Genomic DNA, 23,621 nt, shown 5'->3' on the forward strand with positions numbered 1-23,621 from the left:
GCAATTATTTTATCTCACTCAAAACAAATTATTCGTTTATTAAAGTGATTTCGATAAATAATCATATTAAATACAATATTTAACAGCAAATGGCGTATTACTGATATGAGTAGGTATAGTTTATTGATGGTAATTTATAGCATACAATGATGTCATTAAAAAGTGAAAAAAGTTGGGTATGCACTATGCATTACATGATATACTTAGTTAAAAAACTGGCCAAGTACGAGTCAGACTCACGCACCGAGGGTTTAGTACTCGGATATTTTTTTAGACATTTTGCACGATAAATCAAAAACTATCTCTATAATATAAAAATGAATCACTAAATGTGTTGGTCATCGCAAACCTCGAGAACAGCTGAATCGATTTCGTTTTCTTTTTTATAATATTCCTTGAAGTACGGGGACGGTTCTTACGGAGAGAAAAATTTAAAAAATTTAATCGACTGGTAGGCGGAACGAAGTTCGCCAGGGCAGCTAGTTATGCATAAAAATAAATAAAAATCTGTTTTAGAATGTACAGGTAAAGCCCTTTTACATGATACCCCACTTAGTATAGTTATTTTACTTTGAAAATTGAAAATGCTATTTGCTTGTTCATGAACACATTTTAATCTTCTATGAATTCACAGTTTTCGGATTTCCATTACTTGTACTAATAGACCTACCTACCTGCCAAATTTAATGATTCTAGATCAACGGGCAGTACCCTATAGGTTTTCTTGACAGACACGATATACAAGCAGACAGACAGACAACAATGTGAGGGTTCCCTTTTTTCCTTTTGACGTACGGAACCCTAAAATGGCTTCATTGCCTCTCGGATTTTTTTATTTTATTCAGATACAAGTTATAGCCCTTGACTGCAATCTCACCTAATGGTAAGTGACGATGCAGTCTAAGGTGGGAGCGGGCTAACCTGGAAGGAGTATGGCAGTTTTTATTAAACCCATACACCTTTGGTTTCTATACGGCATCGTACCGGAACACTAAATCGCTTGGCGGGGCTTTGCTGGTAGGGTGGTAACTAGCCACGGCCGAGGCCTCCCGCCAGACCAGACCAGAAATTTTGAAATTATAAAATTCCAAATCCCTGCCAGGAATCGAACCCGGGACCTCCCACCAATAAGACCACAGCGCTTACCACTGCGCCAGGGAGGTCGTCAGATGCCGCTAAAGCAAAGTATACAACACAAATACGTACACCGAAATATACCTACTCGTACTTTTATGTTTATAATATTAGCAGGAATATCTGAGGGGAAATAAGCGGCCCCGGTCGCGATTCTGTTCCGGAAATATCATTTCCGAAACATCGCATCGGATTCCTAGACATCATCAATTAACTTTTGGCATGTATTTACTTTACTATATTATTTTCTTAATGTGTAAGGGTTGCCACTAATGGAAGGCTATTTGATTGAGGTCTACGGAGTCACGAATATCATAATATATTACAAGAGATAATAATTGTATGAAATAGTAATTAATGAATTACTATTTACCAAAATGGGTTTTGTATAAAAACATATACCTATGTTGCTATCTTGAATAGCTATTTTGATGGCTGGTGTATAAAGCTTGTTTTACTGACTACCTATTCTGCGTAATTTATTTACTTACAAAAGACTTATTTGAGCTTTTTATATCGTAAATAAGTTAAATGTAAAAAAGCTTTTCCGTGTACTAATCACGAAGTGTATTGAGATTTATTCTTTAAATAAAAACATAGTGAATATAAATTTAAACTCATCTTTCCAACCCATATGCCATTAGAGAGTTTTGTTGCCACCATCTATCTCCATTATCAGGCTCTTGTCATTTTGTTTTTCAAAAGTATTCATGACTCCAAATATGAATGAAATATCCAAATATGAATATGAATGAAAGCAAATGAGTCCAAATTCGAAGGCCAAATGTCATCAAAGAGTTCCTCTGTCTACCTGACACCTCCATCCTCAACATTATCATTTGCCGTTAATCGAATACCAGACCCCCAACTATGTAAATAGAGACGTCTTAACCACTAGGCTATCCCGCTTACTATTAATTCCTAGTACGTTCTATATTTATCTTTATTTAACTTTCGTAGTATTTGACCCGCATTTAAAGAGTGATACATTGCAGCTGCACAGTGTAATTTGTCACAAGTTGAGCTGCTAGTTTTGTGGCCAACAATATGGCTGAAAACAGGAAGTATTTGTAGTGTAAGTTATTTCCACTGGCATTTAATACTAAAGCGTACTCTATGAACCGATCACTAGATGGGTCTTTCAGAGCGAAATGGTGTTCTATGAAGTTGTAATAAATTAGTATGATACGGGCCCTCAAGTATAGGTATACCTACTCAAAAATCACGATGTAGCCCACAAAAAATTTTGTTTGGAATTAATAAGTCAATGAAATTATGTAGTATAGGTCTTAGTATGAGTAGGTACATTTTATTTTAATTTATACGGGCAACAACACAAGCAAAATAAAAATAAATAAGATAAAAATTAATAAAATCGCTAACATTTTAACTTACCTCTACCACCATTGGCATACCATATTACTAAAATTATTATACTTTTACAGAAGCTTGCCTCAAAATGTTCGTGGAATTTTGTTTTAAAACAAAAACAATTAATTTATTTGGATGGTAAATTGCCCTAAATTTATTTAAACGCGAATCTACATCTGATCCATGAGTATAATAATTTATTGGGGTCGTTTTATGTAGCGGTAATTGCACCAAAATACAATACAAATAATGTAGAAATTACTTAATTACCTTATATTTTGTTACATAACAATACGACTTGTAAATATACACTTACTAGCTGATGCCCACGACTTCGTCCGCGTGGATTTACGTTTTTCAAAATCCCGTGGGAACTCTTTGGTTTTCCGGGATAAAAAGTAGCCTATGTTATAATCCAGGGTATAATCTATCTCCATTCCAAATTTCAGTCAAATCCGTGTAGTAGTTTTTGCGTGATTGAGTAACAAACATCCAAACATCCACACTTTCACATTTATAATGTTATTAGGATTAGGATTAGGAATTAGGATTAGGATTATATTTAATCTAGGTTTATTTATCCTGTCTTGAGGTTATTGAGCAACGTGTGACCTAGTATGACCAATCGATTTGAATCGATTAACGTTTTTTCTTTAACTTTCCTCTTTTATTTTCAAGTCGGTAACGGGATGGCTGAAAGACTTTGAATGTCCAAATTTGGTTATTTCGCTGCCTCCATGCCCCAGAGAGCACGTTAAGCCGTCAGTCCCAGTTGTAAGGATAAGAATTCAAGAATAAGAACAATTTTTTGCATCAACTGTGCACAGGTATAGATTTTATACGTAGAATATAAAAAATTCTAACAGTTTGCCATTTTGTGGCATGCAATATTATTACTAGCAATATTACTATAACTGCAAAGTTATTAATTAGCAATACTAGGTACTATAACTGCAAAGTTATTCATCAGAATGCTAGCCCTAAGAATCGAAATCTTGTCAAGTACTTTTAAATAAACATAAGCATAATCATCATCATAATTAACCCATCGCCGGCGCGCCGGCTCACTACAGATCACGGGTCTCCTCTTAGAGTGAGAATGGTTTTGGCCATAACCTATCACGCTGGCCATGTGCAGGTTGGCAGACTTGACACACCTTTGAGACCCTTATGAAGAACTCTCATGGCATGCAGATTTCCTCACGATGTTTTCCCGAAAAGGTAAAGGTGCGTGCCCGAGATCGAACACCCGACCTCTGATTAGGAGATGGACGTCCTAGGTCCTATCACAGCTTACATAAGCGTATCTACCTGTAATATGAAAAAGAACAACAACATTAGTGATCTAAATAAGTAGGTAAACTGAGTTATCAGTGCAAGAGCACCCCAGCCGTATCATCCTTTTTCCAAGTGACTTTAACAGCAGTAAAAAGAAAGAAAGAAAGGAAAACTATTTCGTTCCGGGGCACTATTTGGATGCCTATAAGCTACTTAACGTAAAGCCTCTTTCGGAGAGCATTTCCGCTGGGCTTTGTTACCTCGGCTCCTCGGTTTAAATAGACGAAGTCAACAGTTCTGAGTACCTATATCTCAATATATAAAACACAAAAATGACTGAAACCATTCAACCGATGTGATCAAACCGGTTTCATTATAAAGGCAATAATGCGAAGATTTTTTTTCAGCATAGTAGCACACGCCGGGTAACCGCTAGTCTCAATATATAAAACACAAAAATGACTGAAACCATTCAACCGATGTGATCAAACCGGTTTCATTAGAAAGGAAATAATGCGAAGATATTTTTTTCAGCATAGTAGCACACGTCAGGTAACCGCTAGTCTGGTTATAAGAGTATATGTAGGGATTTTTCAAATAAGACGGCTGGATTCCAATAAATTAATTATTAGCTGTGACTCTCGACTTCGTCACATTGGTTTTGTAGGGTTCCGTACCTGAAGGGTGCCAACGGGACCCTATTACTAAGGCTCCGCTGTCGCACTTCCATCCCAGAGCATACCTATTATAAAATGTCTTGCGGTCTCTTGTCGCCCGGCCGGAAAGGGCCGGACACTAGACACAGACCTGGGCACCTAGAATAACACCCAGGGGCGATTGAACGAAAAATAAAAACGAGGTGCCCCATGCAGTGGTGGCAAAACTTCAAATACTGAATTTAAATCTATCTCCTCTACGTAAAGAAACAGATGCGTAGTTTCGAAGCAATAACGCGAAATCATGCCGTTTTCCTTCTTTTCGCCCTCTTTTACGGTTTCATCAATAAGGAAACCCTATTAAGTAAGTGTCTAAGTCGGTCCTTTCCGTTATCAGCTTTATGTCAATGTGTCAAAATTACTAGCGGGATTCTTACAGTTGGAGGCCTACCTTTAGGGATGTATTTACCCAAGGGATAATATAGGCCATGGCCACGGGGCGGGCCAAATTAAAGAAATCTCGTCAAACAAACATGCAATAAAATTGAAATAACATCAATTCAATTGTCAAAAATCAAATCATCAAATCTAAATATATAAAAGGAAAATGACTGACTGACTGACTGATCTATCAACGCACAGCTCAAATCACTGGACGGATCGGGCTGAAATTTGGCATGCAGATAGATATACGCATTCGCTAAGAAAGTATTTTTGAAAATTCCACCCCTAAGGGGGTGAAATAGATGTTTGAAATTTGTGTAATCCACGCGGACGAAGTTGCGAGCATAAGCTAGTTTTCAATAAAAATAATTAAGTTTTTTATTTATTAAATACACCCTGCCTAGCTTACCTTTATTATATTTACCTTCCATTTAGGTATCCACTTATTCCCAAAATTCTTTTATCGAAGGCATTTATCAAATCGAAGAATAAAGTTCGTTAAAAGTCGCCTATTTATTATTGAAGCAAGGAAATGGCGTAGTCACGTCGCGTGAGATAAAGGAGATTAAGATTACATTTTAATTTGAAAACCGGAGCATTCTGAGTACTATCCGCGGCAGGTTGAGATGGCAATCGGGCTATGAGTCTGGGTGGCGCCCCGCACACCTGCACATTACTCGCCTCGCCTGCAGTGGGTTAGCGCCGGGACTGTGCAGGTGTGCGGGGTGCTACTTACCTACCCGATTGACATCTCGACCTGTCGCGTACTATACCTACAAGTTTGAATGTCGATGTCGTAAGTACGTTGATGCATTGAAAACGTGAAACGTATTTGAACGTGAAATGAATCTTAACTTCGTTGTTTTAGTCTTTTATTCAGTACTACCGATCTTTATTTTACAAATTTTCCGCTTGGGGCGCTGGCTATAGAAGTGTGGAAGAACAGACGAACTAAAACCTTAAAACAATGTTGTTTAAGTTTATTTTACTCTAATGTTGTGTCTGATATTCGAAATCTATCAACGATGTCGATTTGTGCAAACTTGCACTAGCCACTAGCCGAGACCTACAGGGACACGTACGTCCATTGTTCATCTTAAAATAATAATAAATTTAATTAAATAGTGACGGAATTTTTGCTATTAATTAATACGAAAGATGCCATCAGTTAATTCGCCAGATCGTATGTGCCGAATAAATGCGAATTCTGTTGATGACGTCATCCCTTTTTTAAACGCATTCGATGCGGCTGGCGTATGCTAATGACATGATTTTATTTTTATTCCTGAAAAAAATGTTTCTGCTTAGCCTGATTGAACTAGCACTATGCCACATCCGTGCTCGCTCTAAATGAAATGAACTCTGAAGTCTGAACTGCCCGGGTTGTACGTGTCTCGTCTCGTAACATACGATTAGCTTAATTCTACAATAAGTTAGAATTTCTTACGAATTAAAACTTTTACTGTCGAACTTGTGTAATTAAAAGTTACAACTTCCTTCCTGTGATTTAACGGTAAAATAAGTTTTCTTACCAATCATTATCGTCCTTATGCGTATACAATGTTGGAGAACTTAAAATAATGAATTCATGGATTGTCGTAGACTGTGATTTGACTTGTGTTCCTGACTCGACTAGTTTCTATTATAATAAATGAACAAAGATTTAGCGTCAAATGACTTAGAATAGACTGTGTTTATTGTGAAATTCTACATCTCACCAACATTGATAGAATTTGAGCACATAATTTGACTTCACATAACTTTTCAATATTTAACTAATGCGCCCGTATTTTGTACAGTCGTCGAAAAAAACAAAAATTATGACCGTTTTTGGAAACTTGATGTGGTATGCATACCTTTGTTACATCCACACTCGACCAATGCTCATCGAATAACGCAGTAAATTTTATTCAATATTCACTCGATAATGCCGAAGATGGAATAACTGATCACACTGCAGACTGCAGCGTATGCCGAACGCTGCCTTTGTTTACTTGTTTACTTACTGGCGTAGTTTATGCTGGTGTATTGGATATCCAACTACACAATTGGCAAAACATTCTACTGGCCAGATTGAAGTTTATATTCCACAGCTTTTACCCATAGCTCTGCCTGCATAGACGTCAATTTCAAAAGCATAATATTGTGAAGCTACCGGTTTTTTCATATTTTTTTTAAGCTTTTTAGTGTTAGTACTCATTGCTTGGTGCTTAAATAATAGTTCACCAGCAAAACTTTCCAAATCCACACGGCTTTGGAGTTCAGTACCTTCCAGCATCAGGATTAAAGAGTTAGGACTTTGAATTCAATAACAAAGTCTATGCTTAGCATTTACAATGTTATTTCACCAGGAACAGTTCGTGAATCTCTATAGTTTAGGAATGCTGTACCATGCATCATCAGGTATGAGGAGCTGGGACTTGGAATGTAATCATGAAGCCGTTGCTTGATACCTAAAATATCAATTCACCATCAGAAATTCTCGAATCCCTACGGCTTAGGAGTTCAGTACGTTGCAGCATCAGGATTGAGGAGTTGGGATCCAAAGTTCAATGGTGTAGTCTATGCTTGGCACCAAAAATAATATTGCATCATCCGCAGTTCCTGAATCACTATAACTTAGAAGTGCTGAGGAGTTTGAACTTAGAGTCTGAGTCGTTGTTTATTACCTACAACATTAATTCACTATGAACACTTCCTGAATCTTGATAACTTAGGCGGGCAGTAACCCTGCAGCATCAGGATTGAAGAGTTGGATCCAGAAATTTTTATGGGACCACCACGAAAACATCCCCTGTCGATTAAATTTTGCAAATCGGTCCAGATACCTCGAGTAAATCGATGTACATACATAAAATAATAAAAAAGAATTGAGAACCACCTCCTTTTTGGAAGTTGGTTGAAAATAGAGCAAAATCGAGCGGTACAGCACTGCCAGTAAGATGGTAACCAGACCAAACCAGCGGCCAATCTCTTCTTGACCAGACTTGAATGAATTTAAAAATTTTCAAATGCGGCTGGAAATCGAAACAGAAACTTTTAAAAGTAAAAAAGAAAGGAAAACACCGCTGCGATAAAGAGAGTACTTAAGGTCTTACTGCTAGTTCTACAAAAATAAATGTTAATATAGGTATTATTTTTTTCAACGTAAACCAAAATATCTTTGAAAAACATTATTATTGTACACTTCATCGGTTAACCCGAAGGGTGCGGAAACGAACCGAACGGAAGTGCCTTCTAAAAAAGAATTGGGTTTCCGATGTTATACACTCACCTACCTTCAAACACATTTCCGTTTTTCTTTCCGTAATGTACGGTTTTATTTCTAGAGATATCTTTTTCTTGTGAAAACGGTGTTTATAAAAACTCAAAATTACCTTTTTAATTAGGTATAGTACATCTAAAAGCAGTCGTTATTCTAACAAAAGAAAGATAGAACAAAGAAAGTAAGAATCTTTACTTAAAAATTGTGCCATAAATTACAAAATCTATTATAATAGGTAATTTAGTTAGTTAATTTTATTCAATATTTAAGATAATTATTATTGGTTGTAAATGTAATGTACTTATACCAAAAATTTCTCCAATAATTATTATAAAAGCTCCTGGAAAATTTCCGAAACTGTATAAACAAAGGACTTTACTACTCTACTAAATTACTCTATAGATGGACTGCTTGACTGGGAAGACCCGTGGTGCGGGTTGAGGAAGAAATATCGATGTTGAATTCCTTCACTTTTACAACTGTCACCCACAGCTCACGCCCTATCTCTTGAGCAATCTTACTGAAACGGTATCTATAGCTACCCAAGCACAATTTAAGCATTCCAAGAGCCGCTTCGAGAGAGATGAACTACAAAGCATAGAAAGCGCGTTTCCAACAATTATCATTCTAAAATTCAAATTGGCGTAAATCGCAACAGACTCAATCTCGCCACCCCTTCATCCTCATAACTAGGTAGACAAACGATATTAAATGTGTTGCAAGGAGCTGCTGGATTCAGGCGGCACAAGACCATGGAAGTGTTTACTGAAATCCAGCTGTGGACGTCTAACGGTTGCTAATGAGGAAAAATGATGGTGAATTATTTTCTTCATGTTTTAGATAGAATAATTATTACTTTTAAGCAACATAGCTTCGAGTTCAACTGATAAAATATGAGTTTATTCCCCCATAAAAGAGCAAACCGAACATTTCTCATGATAGATATATCGCACGCCTTCTTCCCAATTAATGAATGGCCCGAACCCGACAGATTTATGTTACCTAAAACCGGTTGCGATCTTAACTAACTAGTTCAGTTTGCAGTTCTATAATTCACTTAAGTTCACCTGCTTTTACTATGTAGATTATTGGATCGCGTAGATTTATTAGCTCTCCGAGATATTGCCCTACATAAAACAATTTCAAATAGTTCAGTTGTAGTAATTAGTAGTAATTCGTTGAGAAAAACGAGTTCTACTTTAAAATAATTGTAATAGTTGCAGTAGTTAGTAATAATTGGTTGAGGAAAATTGGCAATCAATGGGGGCTGCCGACAAATTGCTTAACAATGTTTTGTAAACAGAGTCTTAAGAGTAAGACACAGTTAATTATTTTAACATTGTTAAACTAAGCAGGTGACTATATACAAATAAGATAAGAAGAACCCATTATGTGTTCCACCATACCAACTATGCTATCCAACACATCTAGCCTCTCTCTCCTAGTCCTCTCACCAAAGGTTGCCTGATGGACTTTCTTGGAAATTATGTTTTTGTTCTTGTTGTGTGTGCAGTAACATTTTCCATCTATCATATATCACATAACATGTTAACAGACTTTGTTTTGAAACATGGTCTTTGTTTATTGTTTGGCTACGGGACAACCCTCCACCTCCCATGGCCCCACCAACCTCTCGGTTATATGGGCCGAATCGCGGGAGGGCGCCCGTTCGGTACTTGCTCTTGGCATTTTCCCGGGGCGCCTTCTTCACTCCCTACAAATTATTTTGTCTTTTCCTTGTCCCTTATGCTCACTCTCCCCCCTTGGGGGAACCAATTATTTATTGTTTGCCTAGTAGAACCGTAGAATTGGAACACTTTTGTAATGTGAATAAAACGAAAACTAGCTGTCAGTGGTGGCCAGATTGACCAGTTGATTGGCCAATGGAAGTCAAAACATAAAACTATTAAATAGTTTTATGAGCGGGATTTTTGATTTTCATATTGATTGTGGCATGGAAAATTAAAATTCCATAATTTGTAAATTAAAATCATTAACATTGGTTCACTATTGACATATTTGTTATGCGTTGGGATTTTAAATGTCAAGCACTAATATATTTTTTTTAAATTTTAGCCAAATTGCTGACTAATACTCCCCTTTCCCCTCCAGTTAAGCGTAAAATTTGTGCAAGGAGTAGGTACGACAATAGTGCAACGGGAGGGGTTTGGAACCGTTCGGTCTTCAGTCCGTTCCTTTAACCGTTGAGCAATCGAGGCTTTAAAAAATTGAAAATGACACTTGTTTTGCACCTCTGCAGTGAATGCCAGAGTCGTAATGCCGATTCAACTGAGGACTTTCAAATCAAATGATGCCACTATTAAGTATTATTGGATTTAACTTGATCACAATGTACAATTGAATTGCCTCGTGGTGGACTACTATCCAATATCACAATGTTTATTAAAATGAACCGGTAATTTATTCAGTTATTTCGTATAAGATACTAGCCTTGTAGCTTTGTTCCATTTACACAGAACAGTCCAATAAAGTGACTAAAATCATAGTACCTATTAAAAATTAAAATTGGTCAAACGAACGGTTCCTTACCATTCTACAAGATTAGTACTTTTTAGTATTTTTTAAATTTAAAATTCAATGTGGGTGGTGGCTATTTTTAAATTCGCCATTTTGGTTTTTATTATTTGCTGTTATCTGTGAAAATTTCAACTCTGTAATTACGGTTCATGAAATAAAGCTCGCTAGCAGGCAGCGGAGGCTTAGTACCTAATAATGTTCCGTTGCCACCGGTACGGAACCCTGAAAACAGGAGCGTTTAAAGTTGTGACTTATTTCGCAAACGATTTTACTAAATTGAATGATATATCTGGACCTGATATCCTGTAGATCCTAAGATATTAAGTCAGAGTTAGCTTTAACATTCTCTTTCTTTGCTCCGAAAACTTTAAGCAATTACCTACTTTTCTAGTTTTGGAAATATTTCGGTATTTATCTAAATTCTTTTTTTCGTAACGTTTACTTTTTTCATTAAAAATATTGAGTGCCCATAAATCTTTCTAAAGCAATTACTTTTCACGGATCACAAAGCGTTGTTACTCGTCAAATTAATTTATAGCTTCATGCATGTATAAAGTCGTTATCTACCGCTTTCTAAATCTACCCGCATTGCGGCCTGTCTGATTTTGTTTCCGTCAATAGAAGTTAAAAATTCATCATGTTTCTAAAAGCGTTCTCCAAGCTTAAGGCTACCTGTCCTCTGGTGCGGAGTAAGAAAGTAATGCGGAGCGGGGTTGCGGACCGTATCTGTCCATAAACGCGGAGCCAGGTAGCGGAGCGGAGCGAGAAAGTAATGCGGAGTGGAGTAATTGCGGATTGTGTTTTTCCATACGTGGAGCTAGTTGCGTGCTCGCGACGAACCATTTGACCTACTGGTGGAGGGCAATAAAATTTATTCCTTGCTCTGCTTTCCCGCTCCTCTTCTATACTCTGCCTCACTGCTATGTTTCTCATCTGCACGGCCCCGCTCCGCATTAGAATGTATGATATTTTAATCCGCAAATCCTTGCCCATTGAAGCGGAACGGGAGTTTTATGCAATTCTACAGCTCCGCTCCTCTCTTTTTCGCGCCAGTGGATAGGCAGTCTAAGAGGGGTTTATTCGTAGTGCGCTCCAAACAAACGTAGTTTAGCTCCCGAAGTAAAAACTCGAGTAATTTAAAAGCTATGTACCTACTTACTGATCCCTATGACACGGGTTTACCTAGTTTGGGAGTCAAGGGTAATTTTTAAGCAAAATTGTAATTGGAACAAATAAAGATTTATTATTAGAAATAAAGATTGATTATAATTATTTAGTTGTAATATGGCAAACTGGTAAACCACAGACATAGATATTAGTTTCAAGAACGTGTCTACAAAATTACGAGTTTGATTAGTTAATATTCAAATGAGTAACAAACTACGTTTGTATGGAACGAATAACGAAGAATATTGTTAATATCGGGATATGCGATAAATATACGACTTTCTACAGTAACCAACCACCACGTGAATTTTTATTATTTCTCTATTGTTGACGCACGTTTCACAGACAACTATATGATTTAATTCTAAATCATATTATAGCTGTCTGTGAAACGTGCGTCACGTCACGTCTACTACTTAAACTATCTTTAGTCTAACTTTTGTTTCAATAAATATTGAGCTTACTTGCTCGCTGAAATATTTTATTAAGTTTTGGACTTGACAGGGTATAATAATTCTAGATAGTTGCAAAATAAAATACTTTTGACGGCATCGCTATTTCTGTGACTGCCAGGTACTCTATTTCACCGAGTGTTGGAGTAAGAAAGTATTCTGTGTGAATTTTTAATGCCTTCTTCTGAAATATTTGTGTTTAACGTGTGTTGGATCAACCAATAAATGTATTTCTATTCTATTCTGTTCTAACTACTTAGTTTGGATGTTTGTTACACTCTTACTTTGGCTTTTATTTTTCTTTTAATGAAATATCTAGTTGTGACATAGTCATATTATCATACGATAGAAAACGTATTCGGGTGATTTCTGAAACGCATGTAATAATGTTCGCATATTTGGGATTATGAATATAATGGAATGAACTCTTAGTTTATCTTATCTAAGATTTGTAAAATGCGAAAGCCAAGATTAACGTGATGGTTTAAACTTTAAACTGTAATACTGGAGGTTTAGAGTTATAATAATCTGATAAATATCCATACTCCATATCACAAATAGAAAAGTGTGTCAGTCTGTCTGTCTGTGCTATTCACACTCCATTCGCTTAACCGATTTTGATGGTTGCTACAGAGATAGCTTACATCCCTGGGACGGACTTAGACTACGCTTAATCCCGGAAAATGGAACTAAGTGTTTTTAGAAACCTAAATTCACGCGGATGAAGACGTGGGAAAAAACTAGTCTAGTAAAAACACAAAATATGGTTTTATCATCTTCAAAGGCAGGTAAAGTTGAAATAAAATTTCGAGGCAGAAAACGATATATTATATCTGTCTTTAGCAAATTACGCTAAATTTCAGCCACGTCTTTTATAAGGAAAACTAAAATTCTCTTGGAAATAGCTGCACAGTTGCAGTTTCGCGTAATGACGCCCCATCTGTCTCTTTAAGTAGAGCATTTAAGTTCAGTTCGCGCTCCACCCAACACAAATGATCGTTCCTGATATAAAAGCCGAGGTTACATTTCGGATTATAACTTCAAAATTGTGGCTTTATTGTTGTGCTTTTTGTATTATTTGTGTCAGTCTTTGACTACCAGTTTACTTAAATTTTGACAGTAAAATTTATAGAGAGAAAGCCAGCGCGTGCCATACCTTCGTTATTTTATAAAAACTGAAAGTTTATCTGCGTATTGTCCCCAACACTGGGAGCAACGTTTGCAAAACACCCTAAATCTTTTAAAACTCTAAGGGTATCTATTCGTAACAGGAGGTTGTCGTGATACTAAGTGCATGACGTGATTTCTAATACTATTCTGAAGAAAATATAAAAAAATTACTATACTTTGGCATGCGAGATGCATTGCAACGTATATCGGGCATTAGCTATTAGGTAAGTATTGAAATACTTAGGTACAATAATTCTTTCAACTGTCGCGGACTCGCCCGCAGGGGAACGATTATGCCTAGACTGTGATCAGGTATATTTTGACGTAGGAACTTCTCTGAATCCTGCGCATTACCGTAAAAAGACGACATTATATACTAGCTGGCCCACCCTTGCTTTTCAAAAATCCTTAAACACATTTCTCAATTAGGTATATTAATTTTCCATGATTATTTACCTTCCCAATTGGTTTTAAGTGGATTAAAACAGTTTTATCACTAACAACGCAGCCTGCAGCTAGCTCGGACGTAGTTTGCGATGGATCCGCTTCCATTTGATTCATAATTAATCTATTTAACCTCCAAAGAAATGGAATTGCCAAAAATCCTTTCTAATCAGTGCATAGGTGATAAGAGAAACTTACTATCAAAATTGAAAGTTTTTAATCCCAGTTGTTTAGCTGATAGATGAGTCAATCAGTCAGTGAGTCAGTTTAAGTGTTACCACCAATCTTCGTCCGCGTGGACCACATAAATTTCAGACCCCTATTTTACCCCCTTAGGAGTTGAATTTTCAAAAATCCTTTCTTATAGCGGATGCCTATATCATAATAGCTATCTGCATACCAAACAGCCCGATCCGTCCAGTAGTTTGAGCTGTGCGTTGATAGATCAGTCAATCAGTCAGTCAGTCACCTTTTCCTTTTACATAATTTAGATACATTTTGGAGAAGCACAGATTATTATCACGCGGGAAAAATTGAAAAGCATAAGTTCCACATGGAAGAAGTCGCGGTAAACAGCTAGGTTTGCACATTTTGTGTCGTTAGTTAGAAAAACTAATTGGATAAAATTATTATAATTAGTCTGACAATCATTATCGAATTATATCAATTAGGTATCTAGTCAGATTGAAATAAATTATCGAAAGATGTTTAAGTAGGTAATTAGGTAGGTATTCATTTCAGTTCAAAGAATCATTACTATATCGCTCGCTGAAATATGGAGACGTCTGGAACCGATCTCTTCCGATACATTTCGTTACAAATTACGGCTCTTAAATTGACGGGGTTTTATTTTTTTATATCTCATGATATGAAGTCTTGTACGTTTTGGATTATTGTTCTCAGTCGGCTTGTATATGGCGTTTTCATATTCGTTTTACCAATAACGGGGCAATTCTTGTACTTCGTCAGATTGATCATGTCTGGAACTGCTGAGGTACAAGAGGCAGCTGGAGTGTAAGTGAATGAATGTTTCTTTTATTCAAATAAAAGTTAGCCATCGACTGCAATCGCATCTGGTGGCAAGTGATGATGCAGAAAATTTATAAATAATAAAATTCCAAATTTCCCCTGCCGGCAATCAAACCCGAGACCTCCCACTAAAAAGACCACAGCGCCTGGGAGGTCGGTCACTTTTGATAAGTCAGTTAAAAATAGTAAGTGAAAGATTTTTTGAATTTGAAAAATATAGTATACCTACTTAGAACGCATTCTCTTGGGCCAACAAAACTTTGAAGAGAGTCGACTCATAAAATTACGTTGAAACTATGAACTTTATAATAATAATACTCGTAATACTTATTACAGGAGCTTGGGTACATTTTAGTCACCTTTTCTTTACAGTACTGGAATAAATAATTTTCCAAGCACATTATTTTCGCAGAATTAACTTAGTGCTGATAGAACTGCTGATATTCTTGATATGTTTGGATTCAACCTACCGACGCAATGTGCTATTGGAGTTGAAGAAGCAATTGCGAAGAAAAGAATTCCTGCACTTCTCACTGCCTCAAAAATCTCTTGTAGACCGAAGCATCAAGCTGTCGAAAAAGTTTTTCTTTGCGTTTGTCATTAGTGCAGCTGTTGACACTACAGGTAACCAACTATACTTTATCAACGGAGAGAAGTTAGTATAATGGCTCTCTATGTTAGGTTATGTTACGCAATGGGCAGTGCACATAGTTCGTAAATCCGATAGACGTTCGGGTCCCAAGGTGCTGGACTGGCGACCTCGCACCGGAAGACGCAGTGTTGGAAGACTAGGTGGACGGACGACATCAGTCGAGTCGCAGGGAGCCGCTGGATTCAGGCGGCGCAAGACCGCGGCGTGTGGAAGTCCCTACAAGAGACCTATGTCCATCAGTAGACGTCTATCGGTTGATGATGATGATGATCATGTTACGTACTTATCCCATACAATATAATATTATGACAAAGACAAAAACTGACTGGGCGTTAACCATTTTGAGTCACTAACCACTTTCTTAGTCTTTCTCGGGCTTTCTTGGTCCTGCATAGCAAACTTTTTAGAAACATCAGTGATTCAAAATTTCCATGTTTTTAAAATAAATACTTTTTATATTAAACTAGCTTATCCTCGCGACTTCGTCCGCGTGGTTCACACAAATTTCACCCCTTTACTTTCACCCCTAGGGATTGAATTTTCAAAAATCTTCTTAGCGGATGCCTACGTCATTCTGCATCCCAAATTCTGCAGCTATCTGCATGCCAAATTTCAGCCCGATCCGTCCAGTAGTTTGAGCTGTGCGTTGATAGATCAGTTAGTCAGTCATTCAGTCAGTCAGTCAGTGAGAGAGTCAGTCAGTCACTCAGGAAGTAAGTCATCTTTTCCTTTTATATATTTAGACAAGAAAGCTCAACCTTCCCAATTTTTTAAATTCTTAATTAAGTTCAATAATTATATACTTCTTAAATTGCTCTTTCAGTTCATATGATCGTGGTTCCGGGACTTAAAAAGTTTATAGCATTGCCTGTAAAAATGGATTTCATATTTTTCGATCCTAACGGGCAGTACTTCAATTTCCTCTGCGTCTATCAGGTCGGTACTCGGTATTGTAAAATGCAATATCAAATAATATTTAAACCTATTCTGTTTAGTAATAATATAAAACAAGATGTACTTTTATTGTGTTTTAACTTTTAAATTTATAAATTGCAGATTCTCTACAAACCTGTGATACTTTTTGTTTTCTCATCATTACAAAGTATGCGTTGGGCATTTATGTTGTGCACAAGTAAGTGTAAAATTATATTTTACAGTTACACAACCATTTGCTTTTTTTACATCTACAGCGAACGATGGAGAGAGCTACGCTTGGAGTTACTCTATGTGATCAAATCAGAAATGAGGAGATCTGAGGGAGAACCAAAGTAACCGACAAAGCTCAACGGGTTGCGAAGCTGAAGATGCAATGGGAAGGACACATATTTCGAAAAACCGATAGAATATGTTGATTGTTGAGGTCTCAATGTGCTAGAGTTGTGACCTTGCAACGCGAAGTGCAGCGTTAAGGAAGACCCCCCCCCCCCCCCCACTAGGTGTAGACGACATCAAACGAGTCGCAGCGGAGCTGCTGCTGGATTCAGGCAGCGCAAGGCCGTTGCTACTACAAGAGACTTATGTCCAGCAGTGGATGTCTATCGGTTGACGATGATTATGACGATTATGAGGTAGGTATAACCAATTTCCTGTAGGTACATAAATTATAGTGCTCATCCGGCTGCCCATAAGATATATTACGTTCATATTATTATCATATTACAAATAGACAGACAAATGGAATGAAAAGTCGGGCATATACTGACAAAACCAAATGCGAATATAAGCGTGTTTTATTCACAACTAAAAAATCTTCACTACAATCATAACGGGTTTTCCTCCATTCCAGAAATAGAGAGCATTTTACAATGTACCTCTGAGTTGCGTTCGTGACGCTTTATTTTATTGCAGTCAGCCAATTGGACGTTTTAATTTATAACTTCGAGAACATGAAAGAGCTCGTTAAGGCGGGGAAATGCGAGATAAATGAAGCCTTTAAGGATGGATTCAAAAAGAGCATCGTCCATCATTGTGCTATTATAAAGTAAGTTAACAAGCTTGTTAGGGTATGAACTGTTTATGTATCTGTATAACTTAGTGTGCTTACAGACGAGTTGCACTTTGTCGACGACATAGGTGAGTGTTAACTGCTGCTGTTGTCGCGTTTCAGTGGCTACCGTCGATACGCGACGACAGCTTTCAGCGAGACAATGAAAGCCACCAGCGTGTCTACGACAGCCTACAGTGCGTCAACGACAGCCGTTGACACTCAATAACGGCAGCTGTCGCCTCTGTCGCAGTTCACGACAGTGGAACTTCTAACAAAACGTCGAGGCTTCGACGCAGTGACGTCGAAGCCTCGACGTTTTGTTTGTTGTTGTTTTGCAGGCGTCACATGTTAGTACATTTGACGCAGATAGCCCTAATGTAGTCCTATTTTTCTACGATTTTACGCCAAAACTGCCTAAAATTTGTCATATCGTCGATTCAGGATCAAACGGAGAGTTCCCTCTAGTTCACTCTAGTTCACTCTGCCTCTGTCATCGACAAAGTGCCGTTCGTCTGTATGCAGACTAAAAACACTATTTCTAATCAATTAATAGTCTTGTACATAAATTATGACATATTCTACGCTATAACTTTCCATTTATATTTTCAGGTTTGTTGATACGATTGGGAGAGCTTTTGGAGCACAGTTTTTACTTGCCTTTTTGATAGATTCAATAGTTATTTGTACAACTGCAGTGCAATTTTTTTCGGTAATTATTGTTTTCAAAATATAAAGTCGATTCAACTCATAATAATATTCCGTATTATAAGGGTTCCGTACCCGAAGGGTGTCAATGGGCCCCTATTACTAACACTCCGCTGTCCGTCCATCTGTCTGTCAGCGAACTTGTATCTCATGAACCGATAGATAGAGAGTTGAACATTTCAGATTGTAAATTTGTATTGCCGCCATAACAACAAATATATAATGGACAACCAAGATGGCGGATTTAAAAATGACCGCTATTCAAATTTAATATAATAATTAGAAAGTGCATAGTGCGATCTTGTAGGTACGGTGGTACGGTACGGCAAACACGCGACAGACGCTATTTTGTTTTTAAACCATTAAGAGACAAGTGATATCTTACTTATAATTTTTAAAGATACGGAATCCACTTAACAATATAATGGAACTTATATGGATATTCGGATTTTTGTTTATTATGATAATAATGCTGTATGTCGACTGCTATTTTGGAAGCATCATAACTGAAAAGGTAACGTAGCATTTCTTATTTTTTTTATAGTTAGCTCAATACTAGAGCACCTACACACTAAAGGTTAACGCTTAAGATAAGCGATTGACGCGTATGACGTCTTTTGTTTAAATTAGGAGCATTGAGATATTGATGATACTTATTGTATGCCAGAAGTTACATATTATATCTAAAAGGCACGGTTTATAGAGAAGTGAGTAACTATACGAGACGGAGCGCGGATTCTTCATATTCTTTAGAGTCTGATGCCGTGACCTCATCCACATGGGTGTTGGTACTACAAAATCCATAGGAACTCCTTAATTTTCCGGAATAAAAAGTATTCTATGTCTGTCTCCAGGATGCAAGCTGTGCTTAATTTTGTCAAGATTGGTTTTGCAATTGAGCCATGAAAAGGTAACATACATTTTATAACAATAGTAGGTATAGGTAGTGATTTCGACGTGGCAGTGCCAGTGCCACGTCCCATGATGCCTTATAACCGGCGCCTTACTTCGTATGCTTACAGACCACATCTATCTATCTATAAATATCATAATATTGTTTCAGGGTTCTTACATGTCGACGATAGTTTATTGTTTCCCGTGGATCGACTTGCCTCAACACATGAAGAAAAACTTTATTATATTTTTAGTAGGAAACCAACAAGATCTTGTTTTAAAAGCTTCTAAGCTTTTACCAGTATCTATGGCAACCTTTAGAAAGGTGAGTTTTTAAAAGTTTGTGTTTGAAGGTAACGCAGATAACCGCTTTTCTCTGAGATCGATTTTTATTTGGCATCAGCTGACTTTAGATTTACGATTTAGGTACCTACGCCGACTTTTCATCGTCCCATAACATATTATGCATAATAATAAATGTTTAAATTATATCCTGAGTTCTGTTTTTGCTTACTTTTGTCGGAACGACTAATATTTATGGGGTAGGAGAAAAAATAATTACCTTTATTCGATTTTGATTTTCTGCCATGAGAATACAAAGAAAACCTTAGAAGAACATTTATCATCATCATGATCAGCCCATCGCCGGCTCACTACATAGCACGGGTCTCCTCTCAGAGTGAGAAGGGTTTTGGCCATAGTCCACAACGTTGGCCAAGTGCGGATTGGCAGCCTTCACACATCTTTGATAACATTATGCAGAACTCTTCAGGCATGCAAGTTTCCTCACGATGTTTTACTTCGAAGTTAAAGCAAGTGATATTTAATTACTTAAAACGCACTAACTCCGAATAGTAGGGAGAGGTGTGAGCCCCGGAATGAACCACTGGCCTACGATTAGGAAGGCCTAACCACCACCTAACTCTACCCAGAGAGATAATGTCATTAAGTAATTTGTTTTAGGTAATGAACTGGACCTACAAAGGATTTGCGGTTTTAAACCAAATGAAAAAATAAGAGCTGAATTATTATTTTATTTTTTATTCTAAAATTATTGTTGCACACAAATAAACGAATACACAGAAGGAAAAACAAAAGATTGAGAATAGAACTTCACAGCATGCAAAGGCGATATCATCGATAGTTATTACTTAATATTATTTAGGATAAAAGATGCTCTATATCTCATGTACATATTAACCTGAATAATAAATCATATTTAAATAATAAAAGCACCCAAAGTATGCATTATGTGTTTTATTTTCTATGAAAATCTCCGTTAAACTTGTTCTCGCTGAAATAAAGATAAAGCTTAATATGCTGGAATATGATAAAGTCTTCTTTTTACTTTAAATAAATACGAAGCGTATTTTTCTACTGTTTTGTTATAAAATGAAATACTTTCACGTCAATTACTTTCTATTTACCTTCAGCGCTTGTGACGTTGCATTTTAACTCGCTTCTACGTCGACGGACACTGCTGGTCATTTTATCTTGTAAAAATGGTTTTTAAGGTTACATGGTTTTCAGGGCTCTGTACCCGAAGGGTGCCAATGGGACCCTATTACTAAGCCTTCGCTGTCCGTCCATCCGTCCGTCTGTCTCAACTCTCTACCTATTACGGTTCACGACTGTAATAGGTAGAGAGTTGACATTGAAAAAACTGTTTTTTAGACATGATTATGTCAAAAACATACTCGCGCATATATATACTATATTGGTATGATAAAAGTTAAAACTAATAATAATGTGAATATGAAACATCCAATACATAATTAAGCTAAGTAGTATTTATGTGCCTGATCTTAGGTGTTAAGTTATCATTATTTTCGAATACTTCACTTGCTTTAACGGTGAAGCAAAACATCGTGAGGAAACCTGTGTGCCTGAGAGTTCTCCATAATGTTCTCAAAGGTGTGTGAAGTCTACCAATCCACACATGGCCAGCGTGGTAGACTATGGCCAAAACCATTCTCTCTGAGAGGAGACCCGTGCTCTATAGTAAGCCGGCGATGGGTTGAGCATGATGATGATGAATCTTAATATGAATATGCAATAAATAATTATGCTAAGTGGGTATTGTATGTGCATAATCTTAGGTTATCATTATTTGCCAAGACTTCAATATGCAGTAAAGTGAAACCTATGTATCCCCAAGCTTCTCAATGATCCTAGATAACAGACAATTGCCAACATAGGTACAATATTGTCGCTGCCTTCATTTTGCGTTATCGGTTTCTCGGCACCTTTTTATAATATAGGAGAATTTTTAAAAGAATATCGTATTTCAGAGTGGTCATGGGTCTCGTTAAAATTTACGAAGGGCTTTATTTTTGTTTAGCCTGAGATTTAAACTGGAAAAATACCCTTTGTTTAAACTTGTATAGAGATATGAATATGACAAGTTGACGGGATGGGTATAAATGGAAAAGGGTGTTATCTACTTTGTGGAAAGTAGCCAGACATAAACAAAACATAATGATACAATAACTGCACTCTTATCTATATACACAAAAGAAAAAGCTGACTGATTGACTGACTGATCTAACAACGCACAGTTCAAACTTCTTGACGGATCGGGCTGAAATTTGGCGTGCAGATAGCTATTATGGCGTGGACATCCGCTAAGAAAGGATTATTAAAAATTCAACCACTAAGGAGGTAAAATAGGGGTTAGAAATTAGTGTAGTCCACGCGGACGAAGCATAAGCTAGTCTATATACATAAAAGAAAAAGGTGCCTGATCTATCAAAATCTGAAAAGCGGTCGGACAAAAATTCGACAAAAATAGAGATGTTATTTACTTACCAAAAACAGTCTTACAAAAATCGGAGCGGGTGTTGCGCCTTATATTGACGTTAATAAAATTTTAAAAACAGTCTTACAAAAATCGGTAAAATTTTTCACCGATTTGACGTGGTTAGATATCGATTCAAATACCTACTTTAAAAATATTCCCATGTCATGAGCTTGTTATGTGTAAAAGTTTGATAGTCTGCTCATCATAGCACATTTTTACATATCCTTAGAATATCCTTCTTATAAAATCCTGCCTTCTCTCGCAAAATTCATAATTATTCATAATAAAGTTACCGAGCCATTTAAGATTAATGCAGGGTGCAATTTCCGCCGCTGTGCAGTTATTAAGTAAAATAATTTCACCTTAATTATTTTCCGCTACGCTTCGACGCTTATTACATGCTTAGCTGTTTTAATTAGAATAATAGCTTCTCTGCATACTCATGGAAAATTAATATTTTTAAAGAGACCGCATAATTTTAAGACCCACCAGATCCGTAGAAAGTTCATGAGCCGCAAGAACCGCAAGAAGCGCAAAAACCGGTAAAAATTCTAAAGGCACAAGAGGCGCATTTTTAGGCCTAAAAATGCGAGTGCGGCAGCAGCATAAGACGAACCGTAAAACAGTGAGCAGATATCAGTCAGTCAGTGTCAACCTCAACATTTTTCGAAGCGTTCTAATCTTGTTGTTTTCGTCATATGCGTTTTCAAATTTCAGTACTGAAACTTGCGTAGCGAGAAAGCCGCAAAAAGCGCTCTTGCGGCTTTTCCGCCTTTTGAAGATTCTTCCGATCGTGTCTTGGTGTGGAATTGCATTTATCCCTCATATTCATGGAAAATATAAATATTCCTATTAGGTACCTACTTATACTTAACCACTATGGACCCCTATAATTACATTGTGTGCGGTTTACTAGAATTGGCCGAGCACAATAAGTGCAACAACGCTATCTCGCAGGTTTTGCATCGACAAAGCGTTGCAAAAGCGGCGAGTAAGCTTTGTCGTCCTGATTGTGCTTGAGCTGGTGGTCCAAGACTACCTATTATGATCCTATGATTAAGCTTTTAACCTCAATTAAACCAGATGTGGTCTAAGCCATTTGTTCTGGTTACGCTTGAGTAACTGCATAGGTAAATCCTGGGTTCAACTCCGCAATTCTTTTCTACCTCTGTACCTATATTTTTGCATCATACCTTCACTACCCTTTTTTTTAACGCTGGAAAATGCGTTTACGCATCCCCCCCCCCTGCTGGAAGCTAGTCGGCTAACCAGCCAGCCAACCAACTGGACCGCCACCCAGTCAGCGACATCCGCCGAGGCGGACCCTCCACCGGGGACCCCGCTCACGAGGTCCCCACACCGCACGTCCGCGGCGCACCGACGAAGCGCGTGCGCCTCCCGACCCGGGGACTCAACGGGCGACAACTGCAGACTCCGCTCACATCGCCCGCGTCCCATCCTCCGCTTCGTCCACTGTGCCCTCTGCTAGTCAGAGGGACACGCGGAGAAACCTCCCCCCTGCCAGGTTATTAGCCATGGCTAACAATATCCCCGAAGAGAGATTATTAGCCATGTTACCGGAATGCACTGGTCCGAATACTGCTCTTCCCGTCGGATGCCCGATGCCTCCAAAAG

The 23,621-nt window shown here is 37.5% G+C and overlaps 1 protein-coding gene across 1 annotated transcript; it reads left to right on the plus strand.

Moving 5' to 3' along the window:
* Positions 1-14,694: 14,694 nt before the first annotated feature.
* LOC117990247 (odorant receptor 85b-like) lies at positions 14,695-20,203 on the plus strand. The gene is made up of 9 exons (XM_069504387.1): positions 14,695-14,933; positions 15,361-15,572; positions 16,424-16,536; positions 16,657-16,732; positions 17,449-17,581; positions 18,197-18,296; positions 18,693-18,806; positions 19,356-19,511; positions 20,150-20,203. The coding sequence occupies exons 1-9, from the start codon at positions 14,695-14,697 to the stop codon at positions 20,201-20,203; spliced, it is 1,197 nt and encodes a 398-aa protein (XP_069360488.1).
* Positions 20,204-23,621: the final 3,418 nt, after the last annotated feature.

Source organism: Maniola hyperantus, chromosome 17 (genome assembly GCF_902806685.2).
Source record: "Maniola hyperantus chromosome 17, iAphHyp1.2, whole genome shotgun sequence".
Lineage (NCBI taxonomy): Eukaryota > Metazoa > Arthropoda > Insecta > Lepidoptera > Nymphalidae > Maniola > Maniola hyperantus.